General features: G+C 46.0%; 1 protein-coding gene across 4 annotated transcripts in view; it reads left to right on the plus strand.

Annotated features, from left to right (window-relative positions):
- The window catches only part of SLC36A1 (solute carrier family 36 member 1), a 96,395-nt gene that overhangs the window by 15,986 nt on the left and 63,272 nt on the right, over positions 1–17,137 (plus strand). For 3 of the 4 annotated variants that reach the window (XM_060093690.1, XM_060093687.1, XM_060093688.1), the window contains exons 3-9: positions 338–428; positions 1,296–1,384; positions 1,846–1,941; positions 3,993–4,077; positions 4,661–4,879; positions 10,915–11,013; positions 15,696–15,862. In XM_060093690.1, coding sequence (XP_059949673.1) covers positions 338–428; positions 1,296–1,384; positions 1,846–1,941; positions 3,993–4,077; positions 4,661–4,879; positions 10,915–11,013; positions 15,696–15,862 — 846 coding nt within the window. Of the gene's footprint in view, positions 1–337; positions 429–1,295; positions 1,385–1,845; positions 1,942–3,437; positions 3,488–3,992; positions 4,078–4,660; positions 4,880–10,914; positions 11,014–15,695; positions 15,863–17,137 lie in introns of all 4 variants that reach the window. The other variant, XM_060093689.1, reaches the window with a different exon arrangement.

Here is a 17,137-nt window from a genome sequence, read left to right on the forward strand (position 1 = left end):
ACCAGGGACTGCAGACCCCCACTGTCCCTCTGATCTAATCTCCAAGAGAGGTGGACTTTTCAGATGCTTCAGGGAACAGAGTTTATAGCCCAATGACTAAGAGAGTGGGCTCAGGGGCTAGACAGCCTGGGTTTGAATCTAGGCTCACACTCAAGGTACATGGCCTTGAGCAAGTTGCTCCCTCATGCATAAGGTGAAGTTAATGCCTACCTCATAGGGTTGTTCTGGAAATTGAATGAGATAACTCATGAAGGCACTTAGCACAGTGCTAAGTGCTCGGTAAAGGCTAGCTCTCATTATTGTTAACATGCCCTTGTCTGCCTTCTTCCCACTTCAGATGGTTCCAGACCCTGATCCACCTATTAAAATGCAACATTGGCACAGGACTCCTGGGGCTGCCTCTGGCCGTGAAAAATGCAGGCATCTTGGTAAGGGTCTGCGTCGGTGCAAGGAAATATTGTGACAAATTTTAGGAGACAGTGTTTTGTTTTTTTTTTAAATTTACTTCATGGAAACATTTTAAAATGGGAATATTTTCTTTTTCAAATTCAGTTGAGAAAAAGCAAAGTTCAGGTGTTCATTCATCTAAAGATATTTATTGAGGATCTTCTGTGTGCCGGGCACTGTTCTAGACTCTTAGAATATTATCAGTGAATAAAAACAGACAACGATTCCTTCCCTCGTGGAGCTTACTTTGAGGCAAGGAGGAGGTACTTGAAAAGTTTCTGGCAGTTTCTATCAATAATATTAGCTAATGAGTTAGTAACAGAAGTCTGTCCATTTTCTACACAGTCCTTCCATGCCCTACCCTTAGATGGCCAACTCTGAGAATCTTATTTTTGTCTTTCATGATTCTCCCCCTATAGGCTGCCTGTCCAAAGCCGTTCTGGTTTCTTTTAAAGCTGGAGAAGCTCAGAGACGGGGATTGTCCTCCACTAAGGACGGTCCTGTGGCATTGCTCTAGAGAGAACTCTCCCCCTTCCACCACCCCTTAGCCTGTCTCTTCTTCCCAGACAGTCCCAGGAGCCTTCTATTCTGCTGATTGGCAACAGTCTCGGAATAGCCTTATCTTGTGTCATTCTCCTCCTGGAGATTAATTCTCTAGAAGGCCTGCTGAGGTTCAGATGGTGCCCGTCCTAACTCAGCTCATCTCTGCGAGCACATTTGTCTCTTGAAAGCTCTGCCGGAAGTTCTGTCATTGGAAGGTTCCCTAGTAAAGTTTTGATCATTTGCAAATCCAATTCTAATTCTGTCTGCTTGTCTCTCCCCCTCTTACCCACAACACCTGTCTGCAGATGGGTCCCATCAGCCTGCTGCTGATAGGCCTCGTGGCTGTGCACTGCATGGGTATCCTGGTGAAGTGCGCTCACCACTTCTGCCACAGGTGAGAGCACTTCTCGAGTGACAGATTGTCCTTTGGGGTTCCGTTGCCAACACTGGAAGTGATCACTTAACACAGATCACTCTGGACTCTGTGCCGGCTGAAGGTGGCTGCTAGTCATCACCACACTGCCTTTCCCTGGCGATTTTTGTGTTCTTTTTTAGCTTGTTGTCATCTGTCGCACTTACTTATATCCAGTGGACAGAGACCACATTCTGGTTTTACGTGCTTTGTAATATTTACCCCACTGAAAAGGTTTACCAGATGGTTGTTAATTATAAGGGAAGTAACCGTCCCATTGACCTAAGACTTCTGCTCCTTGAAAGCATCAGACCCAGGACTCAGTGGTATGTCTAGGGTGGCTGATGGGGAACCGGCCCAGGTCTCCGTGAGCTATGTTTGTTCTGTCGTTGTCGTTGTCTGACCCCTGCACTCTGCCCTTCCTCTCCCTCCCCTCCTCCCAGACTGAACAAGCCCTTTGTGGACTATGGGGATACGGTGATGTACGGCCTGGAAGCCAGTCCCATCTCCTGGCTCCGGAACAACGCCCACTGGGGAAGGTAATGGGTTTCCTTTTTCTTTGTGGCTGTGGCCGCCCGGTGTGGAGGCCTTCAGGTAGGGAGGTGAGGTGTGGGAGACAGTGCAGCTAATGGGAAGAACATTGCTTGGGTCTGCGGACTTGAGTTCTAGCTTAGCTCTGCCAGTGGTCATTTGTGTGACCCTGGGCTATGTGACCCCTCCCTTCCCTGGGCCTCAGTTTCCTCATTGGTAAAACCTGGGACCTGGCCTGAAAGATATTGAAGGGCTCTCCCAGCTTTGACAGCCTGTGACCAGTGATTATATTTCATCCCCTTGTTTGGTCAACAGATATATTTAAGCACGCTCTTATAAGTGGTACAAAACAATTTTAGGTATAGGGAGGAGGGTTTCCCTGAGGGATATTATGTAGTCCTGGCCCTCCAATGGATGGAGAAAGATGCATGGGAATCTTGAGAACAAGAGATCAGGAATAGGATATACCAGTAGAGAGAGTCATGAGCTAGAAATACACCGCAGGAGCCCTGAGAGGGAGGAGCCCTAAAGACGCTCTTGTCCGCCGTGGCAGATGAGAAGCGCACATGATAGGAGCTTTCAGGGCAGGGCACTGGGCGGGAGGAGGAAGGCTTCAAGGAGGAGGTGAGGTGAACCAGAACAAATGGGTTTGTTAGGGAAAGAGACGTTTCAGGAGCTGGGTTGGGAGGTGTTTGGAAGTTTCTCCTTATGGTAACTTTTCAGATGCCTGAAGAGAAATATTCTAGTGTTTGTTTCCTATTTGAGGAAACGGTACATGTAGATGTAGAAAATTGATAACATCAAGGGCTGAATCCTTTTTTTTTCAAAAAGTTGAATCACATTAAAGTTATGTTCTCCAGAAAAACTCCTTGTTGTGGTCATAGGGAGACTTTTACCTTCACACATAGTCAGCTTCTTCCTGTGATGCAGGATTATGTAATTCTTTCAGCAAAGTCATTTTCTGTGCCTGGGAGAAGCCAGATTGCCAAGTGACCACTGTTGGTTGGTTGGTTGTTAGTTGATTCTTTCTTCTCCTCTCTTCTTCTCTCCTCTTCCTTTCTTCATCTCTGTTTTTTCCTCTCTCCTCCTCCTCTCTTTCCCTCTGGCCCCATACCTTCCCCCTCCTTCCTTACTCCCTCCCTCCCTTCCTTCCTTTAATAAAATTAACGTGTGCTTGTGGTTAAAAAAAAAAAATTGGGGGGGGAACAAGTTAGGAGAACATAAAGTGAAGAGTAAAAGTATATCCCGGTCACAGTTGCATGGGTTTTCTTTTGGAATTTTCTGAATATATACAAACATACACACATTCTTAACATTTTTTACACTAATTACCATACTACGCATACTGATTGGAAACTTGTTTTGTTTTGTTTTTTTCCCTTAGAGGTCTTAGACGTTTCTTTATCAGCACATGTAGATTTAACATATTCTTTTTATCTGCTGTATTCTGTTTCATCTCATAATGGCCTATAATTTAATCATTTTCCTTTTGATGACCCCTTAGGTTGTTACCAGCTGTTGTTGTAACAGTGCTTCAACCAGCAGCCTCTTTTGGTACATCAATTTCTGTGTCCTTATGTGAGAGTTGGTTCATCGATCCAAGTTATAGAAAGAGATCCGTGAAGGGGTCCACTTCTTGGGCTTTTATACTGAGGGTTCCCTGTAGCTTTAGGACAAACAGTGTGAGAGGGGATAGGCGGGCCATGGGAAGGGGGTAGCCAAGGGGCTGGGTAGTGGTCCTGGTGTATGTGCTCTGCCCCGGGCAGTGCAGTCTCAGGACTGTCTCGAGTCTGCCTGACCGCATGCAGCATTCCTGACACGAAGCCAGGAAGGGGACCTCGGGAACCACACAGATAGCACCTTCTTCACCTTCCTCCAAGGCTCTAGACCAGTGGCATGTGGCACATTTTCTCCTCTTTCCTGGGCAACACTCATCCTTGTCACCTGATGGGAAGGGTCTGTGATGACTTGGGAATAAGTGCTGTTCAAACACCTGTCTCTCTGGCAGTCTTGCTTGCTATCATTACGATCTTTGTCTTCCTTCCTTCCCCACCTGCAGGCACACTGTGGACTTCTTCCTAATCGTCACGCAGCTGGGATTCTGCTGTGTCTATTTTGTCTTTCTGGCTGACAACTTCAAACAGGTAAGCCCTGGTAAAAAGAGAGACTGGCAAGAGATGAGTGGACTTTCTGTTTAGGGTCTCTTCCAAGCCAGTTTTGTTCAACACAAGAATTGAGATCTTAACACTTTATGTAAAACAGTGTCAGTGTCGTTTGATTTTATCTAAAGACCCAGGGCATGGGACTTCCCTGGCAGTCCAGCAGTTACGACTCAGCAGTTCCACTGCAGGGGGCACAGGTTCGATCCCTGCTCAGGGAACTAAGATCCTGCATGCTGCGTGGCATGGCAAAAAATAAATAAATAAATAATAAATAAATAAATGAAAATTAAAAGAAAAAAAAACTTTATAGAGACCCAGGGCGTCGAGAAACCTCAGGATGTCTTGCTGTCCTCCTGTCTTTAGGTAAGATGTGATCAAACCCAGCTCAGACATTCATGTGGCTAACAATCATGAAGATCTCCAAAGGCAGTTCACCGACCACTAACTTTCTATGTGGCCTTCTTCACACACTGAGCCTTTAGCCAAGAACCCCTTCCGGTGGAAGGGCCACTGGCCTTTGTCATTTGAGAGGCTTTCTCTGCTGCTTTTCTTCCCCTCATTCTAGGTGATAGAAGCAGCCAATGGGACCACCACCAACTGCCGCAACAACGAGACGGTGATCCTGACGCCTACCATGGACTCGAGACTCTACATGCTCGCCTTCCTGCCCTTCCTGGTGCTTCTGGTGTTCATCAGAAACCTCCGAGCCCTGTCCATCTTCTCCCTGTTGGCCAACATCACCATGGTGGTCAGCCTGGTTATGATCTACCAGTTCATTGTTCAGGTATGACCCCAGGCTCCCCGCTCCACCTATTAAATAATCAGAGAAACAAAGAAAGTGAGTAAGTGGAACATAAGTAGGGGTTTGTTACTTATGAGCAGTGTACTTAGTTAGGTTAGGGCTTCTCAGCATGGGCACTGTTGACGTTTGGGCCGGATAACCGTTTGTTGTGGGGCTGTTCTGTGCATCGCAGGATGTTTAGCAGCATCCTGGTCTCCACCCACTAGGTGCCAGTAGCAACCGCTCCCCAAGTTATGACAACCAAAAGTGTCTCCAGACGTTGCCAAATGTCCCCAGGGGGGCAAAATCACCCCCACTGAGATCACTGGTTTAGACTTTTTCCCAGTTAGATAATTAAGACATGATCATTATATAAGATTGGAAAAGAGAGAAAAATATTAAGATGATTCTTATATTAACTTATAACATTTATATTCTTATATTAAATAATATAAGAATCATCTTATTATATAATATATTGTAATAAGGAATACTATATTATTATTTTACCACTCCAGTTTTGTTTTTTGGTTTTTTTTTGCGGTACGCGGGCCTCTCACTGTTGTGGCCTCTCCCGTTGCGGAGCACAGGCTCCGGACGCGCAGGCTCAGCGGCCATGGCTCACGGGCCCAGCTGCTCCGCGGCATGTGGGATCTTCCCGGACCGGGGCACGAACCCGCGTCCCCTGCATCGGCAGGCGGACTCTCAACCACTGCGCCACCAGGGAAGCCCTACCACTCCAGTTTTATGTTTATTTGTCAGAATTGTAAATCCGGTGATTATTCCACCTCACATAGCCCATGTGGGCAGGTCTGTGGGGAGGTGCAGGAGAGGACATCTGTATATAGATGGGTAGAAGATCAGGCTGAGGAAAATGTGCCCTTAAACACTGGTTGATTATAGACATTTGCCAAGACTTGAGAAAAGGAAAAAAATGAAAGCATGTGAATAAAAGAATAACTTTTAAAAAAAGGTATGTACATTTAATTCCCCAAATAACTCATCAATACATACTTATGAAAATACAGACAACACAAGTACCTTTTGAACACTCCGTCTCCACCCTGAGTCTCCTCCACTCTGGGACCCTCTGTGTGTGTTTCTAGGTCCTGCGAATGCATTTACACACTGTATTCCTATGTAGAGAAATATATAAAGCAAAAATTGGTTTTGTGGGGTTTTTTAACATAATTAAAAAATTATTATATGTAGTGTTCATCTGCTTTGCTTTTTTTCTTTGACAATGTCTCAGAAAGCCTTCCATGCTGATATACCTATTTATCTCATTCTTTTTAATTGCTAAACAGTATCTCAGAGAATAGACGTGTTGTAGTTTCATAGCCTGTCAAGTCATGTATCATCTGTAGTGTCATTTAGTATTATGACAGTGAATATTCGTATGCCTTCCTTTTTGTGGACATGTATAAATACTTCTCCAAGATAAGCATCTAGAGGTGCTAGAGACGCAATTGCTAGACAGTGTGCACTGTAGAATTTTTTATATTGCCAAGTTGCTTTTTCCAAAAGCTATTTACCAATTTCACGTTGACTCCCTTCCACAGTTTGTAAGCAACCCCTTCTAGCCACACTGTATCAATCTTTTAAATTTGGCTCAGTCTGACAGGTGAACATTACCTCATTTTCACAGTCTGCTTAACAGTGACCTGGTTACCCCCTGATGAGGTTTCTAGGAGAACAGTGGGTCGTAAAATACAAGGACTTCCTGTACTGAGGAAATGACATAATGAATTTACACTAACAGTGTAGTCAGTGAGCATTCACTGGTATTTCCTTCTCCCAGTAAGTCAGGTGGATGGCAGAGATGGACTCTTCTCCTGCAGAACTATTTTCTTTTTTTTTTTTGAATACAAATTTTTTATTCTGGGTGCTTTTTACCATTTCAAACATCATAAATAGCAAAAGACAAACAAACAACAAAAAAAACATATTGCAAAAACAATACAAAAAGATTTAAAATATATAATTTACATATAATAATCATGTAAGTATATGTCTTCATTATATATATTTTATTCATAATTTTGTTTATAGCTTTATTTTAGTATCTTTTATGGTTCTAGTAATGTAAGTGATATCCTTTATAAAAAGCCTTGCAGTATTCTTACTAGCAGTCAAGGTGCAAGAATGCCAAATCAAACTAGCCAAGCATCTAAGCAGAACTATTTTCTAATGCATAAAATAGACAGCTGTCCATGTCCCATTTTTTTATGGGACTGGAAAGAGGACCTGTGAACGCGTGAATGACAATTTCCAGAGAGTTTCTTTCCCTATCTGGCCAATTAAGTTAAAACAAGCAAGGGTAAATAAATGTATGATTTCACTTTGTAATTAGAGATCTCAGTCAGTGCCTCGGACACACTGCGGTGAACGCTAAAGACAAAAACGGGTGATGCCAGCTCACGGAGACACCGCATTTAATCTCAAACCACTGCAGGTGGTTGGACTGTGATCGTTGCTGTGATCCGAGGGCTGGGATGGGAATATGGGTTCCATAGTCCCCCCGTGAAAGTAGTGTCCATCCAGGGCATTGTCTGTGCCTCGTACAACCTGCGCTTCTGGATGAGGCAGCCCTGCTGACTTCCCGAGAGCGATTCTGAGCCTGTCTCTGGGCTCAGCCAGGAGGTGGGTTGTGATCTGATAGTGCTATCTGCCCGGGTCTGGCTGTGTGTCCAGGAGCTTCATTTTGATGTGGTACACAGCTAAAGATGTCCCTCTGGGTTGTTTTTGTTGTTGCTGTTAGTTCTGTCCCATCTTGGCATTTTGCCCTCTTTACCTTGATATTTCCTCCTGCTGTCCAAAGTTCCTGAATTTTCACCTAAACCCAAGCCTGTACATGACCGGTGCTCTTGCGCCTCAGGCTCATGCCATTGTAGGAAGTCGCCTGATGCCTTCCACCTGAGCAGCTGTCTTCATCATGTTCATGACAAATGGCACAGTTCTAAGCAGAGTGCCTTGCCCACAAGGGCTCCTAATAAATCCAATAAATGTGTTATCACTGCATATCCTTAATTCTTTTTTTTTGGCCGCATCTCACAGCTTGTGGGATCTTAGGTCTCCTGACCAGGGACTGAACCCGGGCCATGGCAGTGAGAGCTCGGAGTCCTAACCACTGGCCTGCCAGGGATATCCTTGATTCTGATATGTATTTTTTCACAGTTAATAACGTTTCCAAAATTGGAGTACATCTGGCAATCCTTATGTACATTTAACAGCATTTTTTCAAAAAGCTGTTACAATTACATAATGTGGTACAAATGAGGAGATAATATGTTGCAAGTGAGCCGATTTTAATTTGTACATTTCTTTGTAAATGAAAGTTTTTCCCCAAGTTTAATTCGTTAGAGTGTAAGGCAGTAGCAGTCATTATGTATGTAGAATTATAAATTCCTTCTGCTGGTCTCATTCACACCAGTATCCCCAGACATGTATTTTGAAATTCCCCCTCTGATATCTCAGCCCGATCTGATATATGACTCTGGGCAGTAGTCATCCATTAACCAACAGATCCACTAACCTCCTGTTTTCAGGAACTTCAGTTACACTGTGACTCAGGGATAATTACAGGGTGATCTCCCCCTCATATTTCATCAAAGAACAAAAATATTTACGAGTCTTGTCTTCATTCTAGGAACTGAAGTGCTTCTTTTTTATTTTTTATCTTTTGGCTGCGTTGGGTCTTCATTGCTGCGTGCAGGCTTTCTCTAGTTGTGGCAAGCAGGGGCTACTCTTCTTTGTGGTGTGCGGGCTTCTCATTGCGGTGGCTTCTCGTTGCGGAGCACAGGCTCTAGGTGCACGGGCTTCAGTAGTTGCAGCACGCAGGCTAAGTTGTTGTAGCACGCAGGCCCTAGAGCGTGCAGGCTTCAGTAGTTGCGGCACATGGGCTCTAGGGCAGGCAGGCTTCAGTAGTTGTGGAGCACAGGCTCTAGAGCACAGGCTCAGTAGGTGTGGCACACGGGCTTAATTGCTCCGCGGCATGTGGGATCTTCCTGGACGAGGGATCGAACCTGTGTCCCCTGGCAGGTGAACTCTCAACCACTGTGCCACCAGGGAAGTCCCTGAAGTGCTTCTTATGAGAGATCTAACTGATTTCTTAGCAGGGGCTCAGAAGAAAAAAAAAAAAAAAGAAAGAAAGCATTTAAAAGATCCTTTTTATCTTAGGAAGACTATAATATAATTGCTTTGAAATCTTTCAAAGAGAAGCCTGTTACAGAGAGGAATAGTAGATCTCTTTTTGCTCTCTGATATTTTTCCATCACACTGTTAGAACATGCCCCATATCTCTCTAGAGATCTCTTTAGTGAAATCAGTTTTAAAAGATTGTAAAAGGCAGTTTTAAAGTCATTTTTTAATCTAAAGGCCAAATTCTGAAAGGATGGCAGCTTCTGTCTCCTCTGAGTCCTGCTCCTTCGATACTGTCCATCACTGAGGACTCTTGCCCATTGGTCAGCCAGGTGGGTACATACTTACATTGTACCTGCAGTTATCAAGTGCCTTGGTCTTTATTTGCCTTCTTTTTTTTTTTTTTTTTTTTTTTTTTGCGGTACACGGGCCTCTCACTGTTGTGGCCTCTCCCGTTGCGGAGCACAGGCTCCAGACACGCAGGCTCAGCGGCCATGGCTCACGGGCCCAGCTGCTTCGTGGCACGTGGGATCTTCCCGGACCGGGGCACGAACCCGCGTCCCCTTCATCGGCAGGCGGACTCTCAACCACTGCACCACCCGGGAAGCCCCTTGCCTTCTTTTTAAAATGCTTTTTTTGCTATTTTTTCCCCATATGTGCCGATACACCTGTTGTGTGCCTATCAAAAATATTTTCCAAGTGTTGATTTACAGAATTTTTGAAAAAAGAGAGAAAGGGAAGTAGAGAAAAAAAGAGAAAGTGTTCATCTAAAGATCTACCACCTTTCCCTCCAGCTCTATCTGTGTGGAGTGTTTATGTAGTTATATCATGGTGAATATATAAATTTTAAAAATATTTTTCTCATTACTATTTCATAAGCAATTTTCATGTACTACTTAGTTATCCCACTCTTTACTTTTTAAATAGTGCATAATATTCTGGGGTTTATTGGATGTGCAGTAAACTAACTGTTCAGATGTTTGGGAGCATTTAGGTTGTTATCACTTACTGTTAAAAAGCCTTACTCGGGGCTTCCCTGGTGGCGCAGTGGTTGAGAGTCCACCTGCCGATGCAGGGGACACGGGTTCGTGCCCCGGTCCGGGAAGATCCCACATGCCGCGGAGCGGCTGGGCCCGTGAGCCATGGCCTCTGAGCCTGGGCATCCGGAGCCCGTGCTCCGCAATGGGAGAGGCCACAGCAGTTGAGAGGCCCGCGTACCAAAAAAAAACCAGCCTTGCTCAACTTTTTTCATATTTTCATCATTTTTTTTCTACTTAGATTATATTTCTGGGGATGGGATTACCTACTGAAAGAACATGATTCTTTTTATGCAGTCTCTAACATTTGAGGGTTTTTATAATAAATTTATTTTTTTAGTTTTGGCTGCGTTGGGTCTTTGTTGCTGTGTGTGGGCTTTCTCTAGTTGCGGCAAGCAAGGGCTACTCTTCGTTGTGGTGTGCGGGCTTCTCATCGCAGTGGCTTCTCTTGCTGCGGAGCACGGACTCTAGGTGCATGGGCTTCAGTAGTTGTGGTTCGCAGGCTCTAGAGCGCAGGCTCAGTAGTTGTGGCGCATGGGTTTAGTTGCTCGTGGCATGTGAGATCTTCCCGGACCAGGGATTGAACCCACGCCCGCTGCGTTGGCAGGCGGATTCTTAACCACTGCGCCACCAGGGAAGTCCCAACATTTGAGTTTTTAATGGTACTTTGGGCTAGTCTTTCCCCAAAGCAAGTAGGGTTTTCTCAGCTTGATGGAAAAAAAAAAAAAAAAAAAAAGAAAGGCTATAAATGACCCCAAATCATCCGTCCCAAACTTAGGAAAGGTTTGACCTGTCTGATGCTGTGGTTGAAATCATGAATCTCTATATAGCCTTTGCTCTGTTTTATTTTCTCTCTTTCAGGATATCCCAGACCCCAGATTCCTCCCCTTGGTGGCATCCTGGCGGACCTACCCTCTGTTCTTCGGCACGGCCATTTTTGCATTTGAAGGCATCGGGATGGTAAGAATTGCACTGTGATTCTCTGGTGCCCTCAGTGTCCTTGAGGTCTGCTTTAAGGAATGCTGAGGAAATGCTATTAGAAATTATCTTCTGAGTCTTATTGGCCAGTTAGTGAACAGCGTTTCAAAGACTCCACTGAAGTTTCCCAGCTCCAGCTTACTTGGAAGTAAGTTGTATGTAATTTGAGAATGTTTCCCTTCAAGCCCTCTCTGTTGCACACTCATCTCCTGTGTGTGCAGTAAGCAGCAGTGCAGGGCAATTCTGAACACAGGGTCTAGATTCAGACTGACTTGGGGTGAGTCCCGGCTCTGCCAGAGAGTAGCTGTGTGACCTTGTGCAAGGACTCGCCTTCTCAGAGCCTTCATTGTTTGCTTCTGAAAAGTGGGCTTAATGTTTAGTAGTTGTTAGGATTAAATGAGATATGTGTAAAGTGCTTTGTACGGTCCCTGACATATGGTGAGCATTAAGTACTTTTTCTTTTCATTAATAATACTATTGATTTTATTGTTAAGTCAATAAACATATGAATGAATTCTCTGCCCTGGAACACTGTTGAGCTGTATTTTCCTTGTATAAATGAGTAGCCTTTACTCCCAGCTCAGCTTCCCCGTGTTGGTGCTGTGATTTCACCAAATTCTTCTCCTAAAGGGAGGAATCTGTCACTCAGGTGTACCTATTTTGGTTTTTATTTGTGTTTTTCATAATAAAGGTCCAGAATTCTCTGAAGAAAGTTACTAGCTCTGCTGGCCTAGGGCTTAGGAAATGGGAAGACACTTCTTTCGTGGAATATCTTTTTGTCCCCATTTGATTGTCCTGTCACCTTATACACTTTTAAGAAAACCTAGAAGCTGGACATTTTTTGTCACAATTTGAGGAATTGCCCAGGTGGTGTCCATGGAACGTGAGGCTCTAACAACATGGGGGAGGCTTTTCGAGTGATTGTGTGTATGTGGTTGTCCTGAGGTTTTGAACCTTTCCCTGTGCTTGCTCTTGGGGCTTCTCATCGCCCAAGAAGAATGTCTCATTTTTAAAAAAATTTTTTAAATAAATTTATTTATTTATTTTATTTTTGCGTTGGGTCTTCGTTGCTGTGTGTGGGCTAGCTTTCTCTAGTTGCGGCAAGCGGGGGCTACTCTTCGTTGCGGTGCGCGGGTTTCTCACTGCGGTGACTTCTCTTGTTGCAGAGCACGGACTCTAGGTGCATGGGCTTCAGTAGTTGTGGCTCGCGGGCTCTAGAGAGCGGACTCAGTAGTTGTGGCCCGCGGGCTCTAGAGCGCGGGCTCAGTAGTGTGGCTCGTGGGCCTAGTTGTTCCGTGGCATGTGGGATCTTCCCAGACCAGGGCTCGAACCCATTTCCCCTGCATTGGCAGGCAGATTCTTAACCCCTGCACCACCAGGGAAGCCCCAGAATGTCTCATCTTGATTCACAGACATATATGGTTTCCCTGCTGCTGGGGCAGAGGCCTGAAGGGCCTGTATTATAGCAGGAGAAAGAGGTCCCAAGCACTCAGGACTGGAAAGAAGAGGCTGAGTGAGTACAGAAAGAAGCCCGGGTTTCTTTAGGAACGTTGTACTGCATTTGTCAGTTTCCCCTACCAGCACAGGGCAGAAATTGCTCTTTGCTTCATTTCATTAGCTGAGACTTGGATACGGAGTGATTCTGTAATCGTCATTATCTGTTACTTCAAGATTTGTCCATGTTTTCTCTTTTTACAATAGAGACACTGCTGTTTTGACTCTTAGTTTGGATCTGAGTGCTGTTGGGCATGACCGATAAGAGCAGTGGACTCACTGGGGCTTCCCGTGTTCTCTCTGTTTCTGCACCATTTGGCCTGGGCTGGCCGGGCTGGAGGAGATGGGCACCCTGCCCTCTGGCTCCTGAGACTCTCCATAGAAAGAAACTGAAGGAAAGCTTAGAAACTGTTTCTCATTGGATGTGGATCAACTGAAGCTTGAACCCCTTGAGCCGGTGGGGGGGGGCGGGTGTTGCTGAGGGCCAGTTGGAGATACAGAGCAGTGATACGCCCCAGAGCCCCAGGCCTGCACCAGGCTCGCTGGGTGTGTCTGGCTCAGATCTGCTCTGCCTGGTGGCCGCAGGCCTTCAAGGAAAATGAGCGTAATGACAAGATCAAAGACAGTTGGGGACGGGGGCGGGGGAGGGGGGTGGGCGCGGGCAGTTTGATGTTGCCCTGAGTCACGTTTCGGGAGTCAGACCAGCCAGGGGCAGTTGACAGCAGATCATGAAGGTTGTCACAGTCACGCTTGCTATTTTCCCTGTGCCTAGACGAACCAACCTTCATTAAGGGCCTTTCCTAACAGTATGGAGGTTCCTCAAAAAACTAAAAGTAGGGACTTCCCTGGTAGTCCAGTGGTTAAGACTCCTCGCTTCCAATGCGGGTTTGATCCCTGGTTAGGGAACTAACATCCCACATACCACAACTAAGCCCACACGCTGCAACTACTGAGCCTGCGCACTCTAGAGTCGGTGCGCCACACCTAGAGAAGCCCACATGCTGCAACGAAGACCCAGCACAGCCTAAATAAATAAATAAATAATAAATAAAAATAAATTTATTGAAACAAAAACCTAAAAATAGAGTTGCCATGTGATCCAGCAATTCCACTCCTGGGCATCTACCCAGACAAAACTATAATTTGAAAAGATACATGCACCCCTGTGTTCATAGCAGCACCATTCACAATAGCCAAGACGTGGAAGCAAGCTAAATGTTCACTGACGGATGAATGAATAAAGAAGATGTGGCGGGGCTTCCCTGGTGGCTCAGTGGTTGAGAGTCTGCCTGCCAATGCAGGGGACACGGGTTCGAGCCCTGGTCTGGGAAGATCCCACATGCCGCGGAGCGACTAGGCCCGTGAGCCACAACTACTGAGCCTGCGCGTCTGGAGCCTGTGCTCCGCAACAAGAGGCCACGATAGTGAGAGGCCCGTGCACTGAGATGAAGAATGGCCCCCGCTCGCCACAACTAGAGAAAGCCCTTGCAGAGAAACGAAGACCCAACACAGCCAAAAATAAATAAAAATAAATTAATTTTAAAAAAAGGAGATGTGGCACGCACACACACACACACACACACACACACACACAAACACACACACAATGGAATATTACTCAGCCATTGAAAAGAATGAAATAATGCCATTTGCAGCAATGTGGATGCAACTAGAGATTATCACACTAAATGAAGTAAGAAAGAGAAAGACAAGTATCATCTGATATCACTTATATGTAGAATCTAAAATACGACCCAAACAAACATATCTACAAAACAAGAACAGACTCACAAATAGAGAGAACAGACTTGTGGTTGCCAGGGGGTCGGGGGTAGGGAAGGATTGAGAGCTTGGGATTAGCAAATGCAAACTATTACATATAGGATGGATAAACAACAAGGTCCTACTGTATAGCACAGGGAACTGTATTCAATATCCTGTGATAAATCATAACGGAAAAGAATATGAAAAAATATATATATGTATGACTGAGTTACTTTGCTGTGCAGCAGAAATTAAACACAACATTGTAAGTCAACTATACTTAAATAAAATGTTTTAAAAGAAAATTTTCATAATAAAAATTTAAGTATTAAAAAAAGAAAAAGGGGCCTTTCCTTGGCTTTGGCTAATGTTAAAGAAAGTCCTGGACTTCCCTGGTGGTGCAGTGGTTGGGAGTCTGCCTACCAATGCAGGGGACACGGGTTTGAGCCCTGGTTCGGGAGGATTCCACATGCTGTGGAGCAACTAGGCCCGGGCGCCACAGCTACTGAGCCTGCGCTCCAGAGCCCGCGAGCCACAGCTACTGAGCCTGCATGCCACAACTACTGCAGCCTATGCACCTGGAGCCCATGCTCCACAACGGGGGAGGCCACCACAATGAGAGGCCCATGCACCGCGGCTGGGGAGAGCCCGCGTGCAGTGGCAAGGACCCAATGCAAGCAAAAATAAAATAAATAAATTTAATTTTTAAAAAAAAAGAAAGAAAGTCCTCTGCTGTGAGGGAGAAGGCCGTGAGGATCAGTGGTTTGAAATAGGAGTCTGGAAACTGGGTTTTGTTATACATCTCCACGAGCCTCAATCTCCAGGGTCCTCTCGGTTTCTCTAACTTGGAGATCTCACTTGTCACTGCTAGTGCCCACCCCTTTTGAGGTAAGGAGACAGTTTCTGGGAACTGGAGTGGCAGTTTTCCCTGACGTGCATTTTGCATTCTTGGGACAGCTTAGCAGAGCTGTGACTTCAGGTGAGGTACAGCTGGCTTGGGCCACCATCGGTGTCTCTTCCTTGTTGCGCTGGGTGGGCATGATGCGAGAGGGCCTGCTGGGTGCCTTGCCACCTGCATTTGAGAAGCAAACAGCACTCCTAGCCCACAGGGATCTTGTAGCCGGAGGCAAAGAGCCAGACTGTGCCAGGAGTCCTGGCTTCCGGGCCTGCCCGCCCTTACCTCCTGGGACTTCCTGCTTAGACAGCAGGCTCCAGAGCTCCTCCAGCTCGGCAAGTGTAACTGATGAGGAAAAGCTTGCGTTTGTCTGTCTAGTCAAGGGCAGATGTGCTTTGGGAGAATTTGGGGATAGAGAAGTTACTTTTTTCTGAGAATATTACTTTGTTGTTGTCATTGGCCATTAATGTTGCTTTATTCTATGCTTTCTTTTCTCTCACTACTCTCCTAGGTTCTGCCCCTTGAAAACAAAATGAAGGATCCCCGGAAGTTCTCGCTCATCCTCTATGTGGGAATGGCTATCATCACTGTCCTCTACATCAGCCTGGGGAGTCTGGGGTACCTGCAATTTGGAGCTAACATCCAAGGGAGCATAACCCTCAACCTGCCCAACTGTTGGTATGTGGAGGAGGATGGAAACCGGGGAGCACTGGGTTCTCTAAAAATTAATAAGAGTCAGAATGTGTATTTTTCCTCCTCCCTATCTCTTAAATCAGCCCACTTAAAAAATTTTTTTTTCATTTTATTTATTTATTTTTGGCTGCGTTGGGTCTTCGTTGCTGCGGGCAGGCTTTCTCTAGGTGCGGCAAGCGGGGGCTACTCTTCATTGCGGTGCACAGTCTTCTCACTGCGGTGGCTTCTCTTGCTGCGGAGCATGGGCTCTACGCACACGGGCTTCTGTAGTTGTGGCACGTGGGCTCAGTAGTTGTGGCTCGCGGGCTCCAGAGCACAGGCTCCGTAGTTGTGGTGCACGGGCTTAGTTGCTCCATGGGATGTGGGATCTTCGCAGACCAGGGCTCGAATCTATGTCCCCTGCACTGGCAGGCGGATTCTTAGCCACTGCGCCACCAGGGAAGCCCCAGCCCACTTCACTTTAGCTCTTACTTGCCACCAGCCCCCAGCCTAGCACCATCCCTCCTTGGCTGCCCAGTAAGCCTTTTGGCTGGTTTCCCTGCCTGGGTCTGACTCTCTCTCCAAATCTGTTCTCCTCCTGTTACCCGTGTGAGCCATCTAACCCTTAGTGCAGTCATGCACTTCCCCACTGAGAAGGCTCAAAGGCTTCCTTTAGTTCTTATGATAAAGAGGAAACCTTCAGGTACAGTCAGGGCCACTCAGGCTCTAGCCCCACCCCTACCTTATTCCTTCTCAGTGAGGAGGACTCAGCCTGGGCGTCACTCTGAGAAACTTCTCTGATGTCTCAGCCACAGCAACTTCAAGTCTAGGTCAGTGGCCCTCCTCTCTGTTGCCCTGGAGTCCCATGAGGATCCTGTCCTAATTCTTCTCCCATTGTGTTGTAGTTGTCCGTTTACCTGTACTGTGATCTCCCTACATTGTAAGCTCTGAGGGCAGCAACTGTCCAGTTCTTCATTTTACTCCAAGCCCCTGGCACAATGCTTGGCATACGATCAAAACCCAGTGAAAAGTTTTTGATTGAAAAGGAGGACTAAGCGCTGAGACTGTGAGGCATTTATAAATGAGGAGAGGTTACCAGGAAGCCAGTGGGGCACAGAGGATAGAGGTGATCTGCCATGTCCCAGGTCTATGGCCTTGGACAGATCACAGCTTCTCACTGCCTCAGTTCCCCTTTCTGGGAAATAAGAATAGTCATTTCTGCCAGGATTGTCATGAAGATCAAAAGATGTGTGTGAGGGCTTCCCTGGTGGTGCAGTGGTT

This window comes from Mesoplodon densirostris, chromosome 3 (assembly GCF_025265405.1).
Source record: "Mesoplodon densirostris isolate mMesDen1 chromosome 3, mMesDen1 primary haplotype, whole genome shotgun sequence".
In the NCBI taxonomy this organism is placed as follows: Eukaryota; Metazoa; Chordata; class Mammalia; order Artiodactyla; family Ziphiidae; genus Mesoplodon; species Mesoplodon densirostris.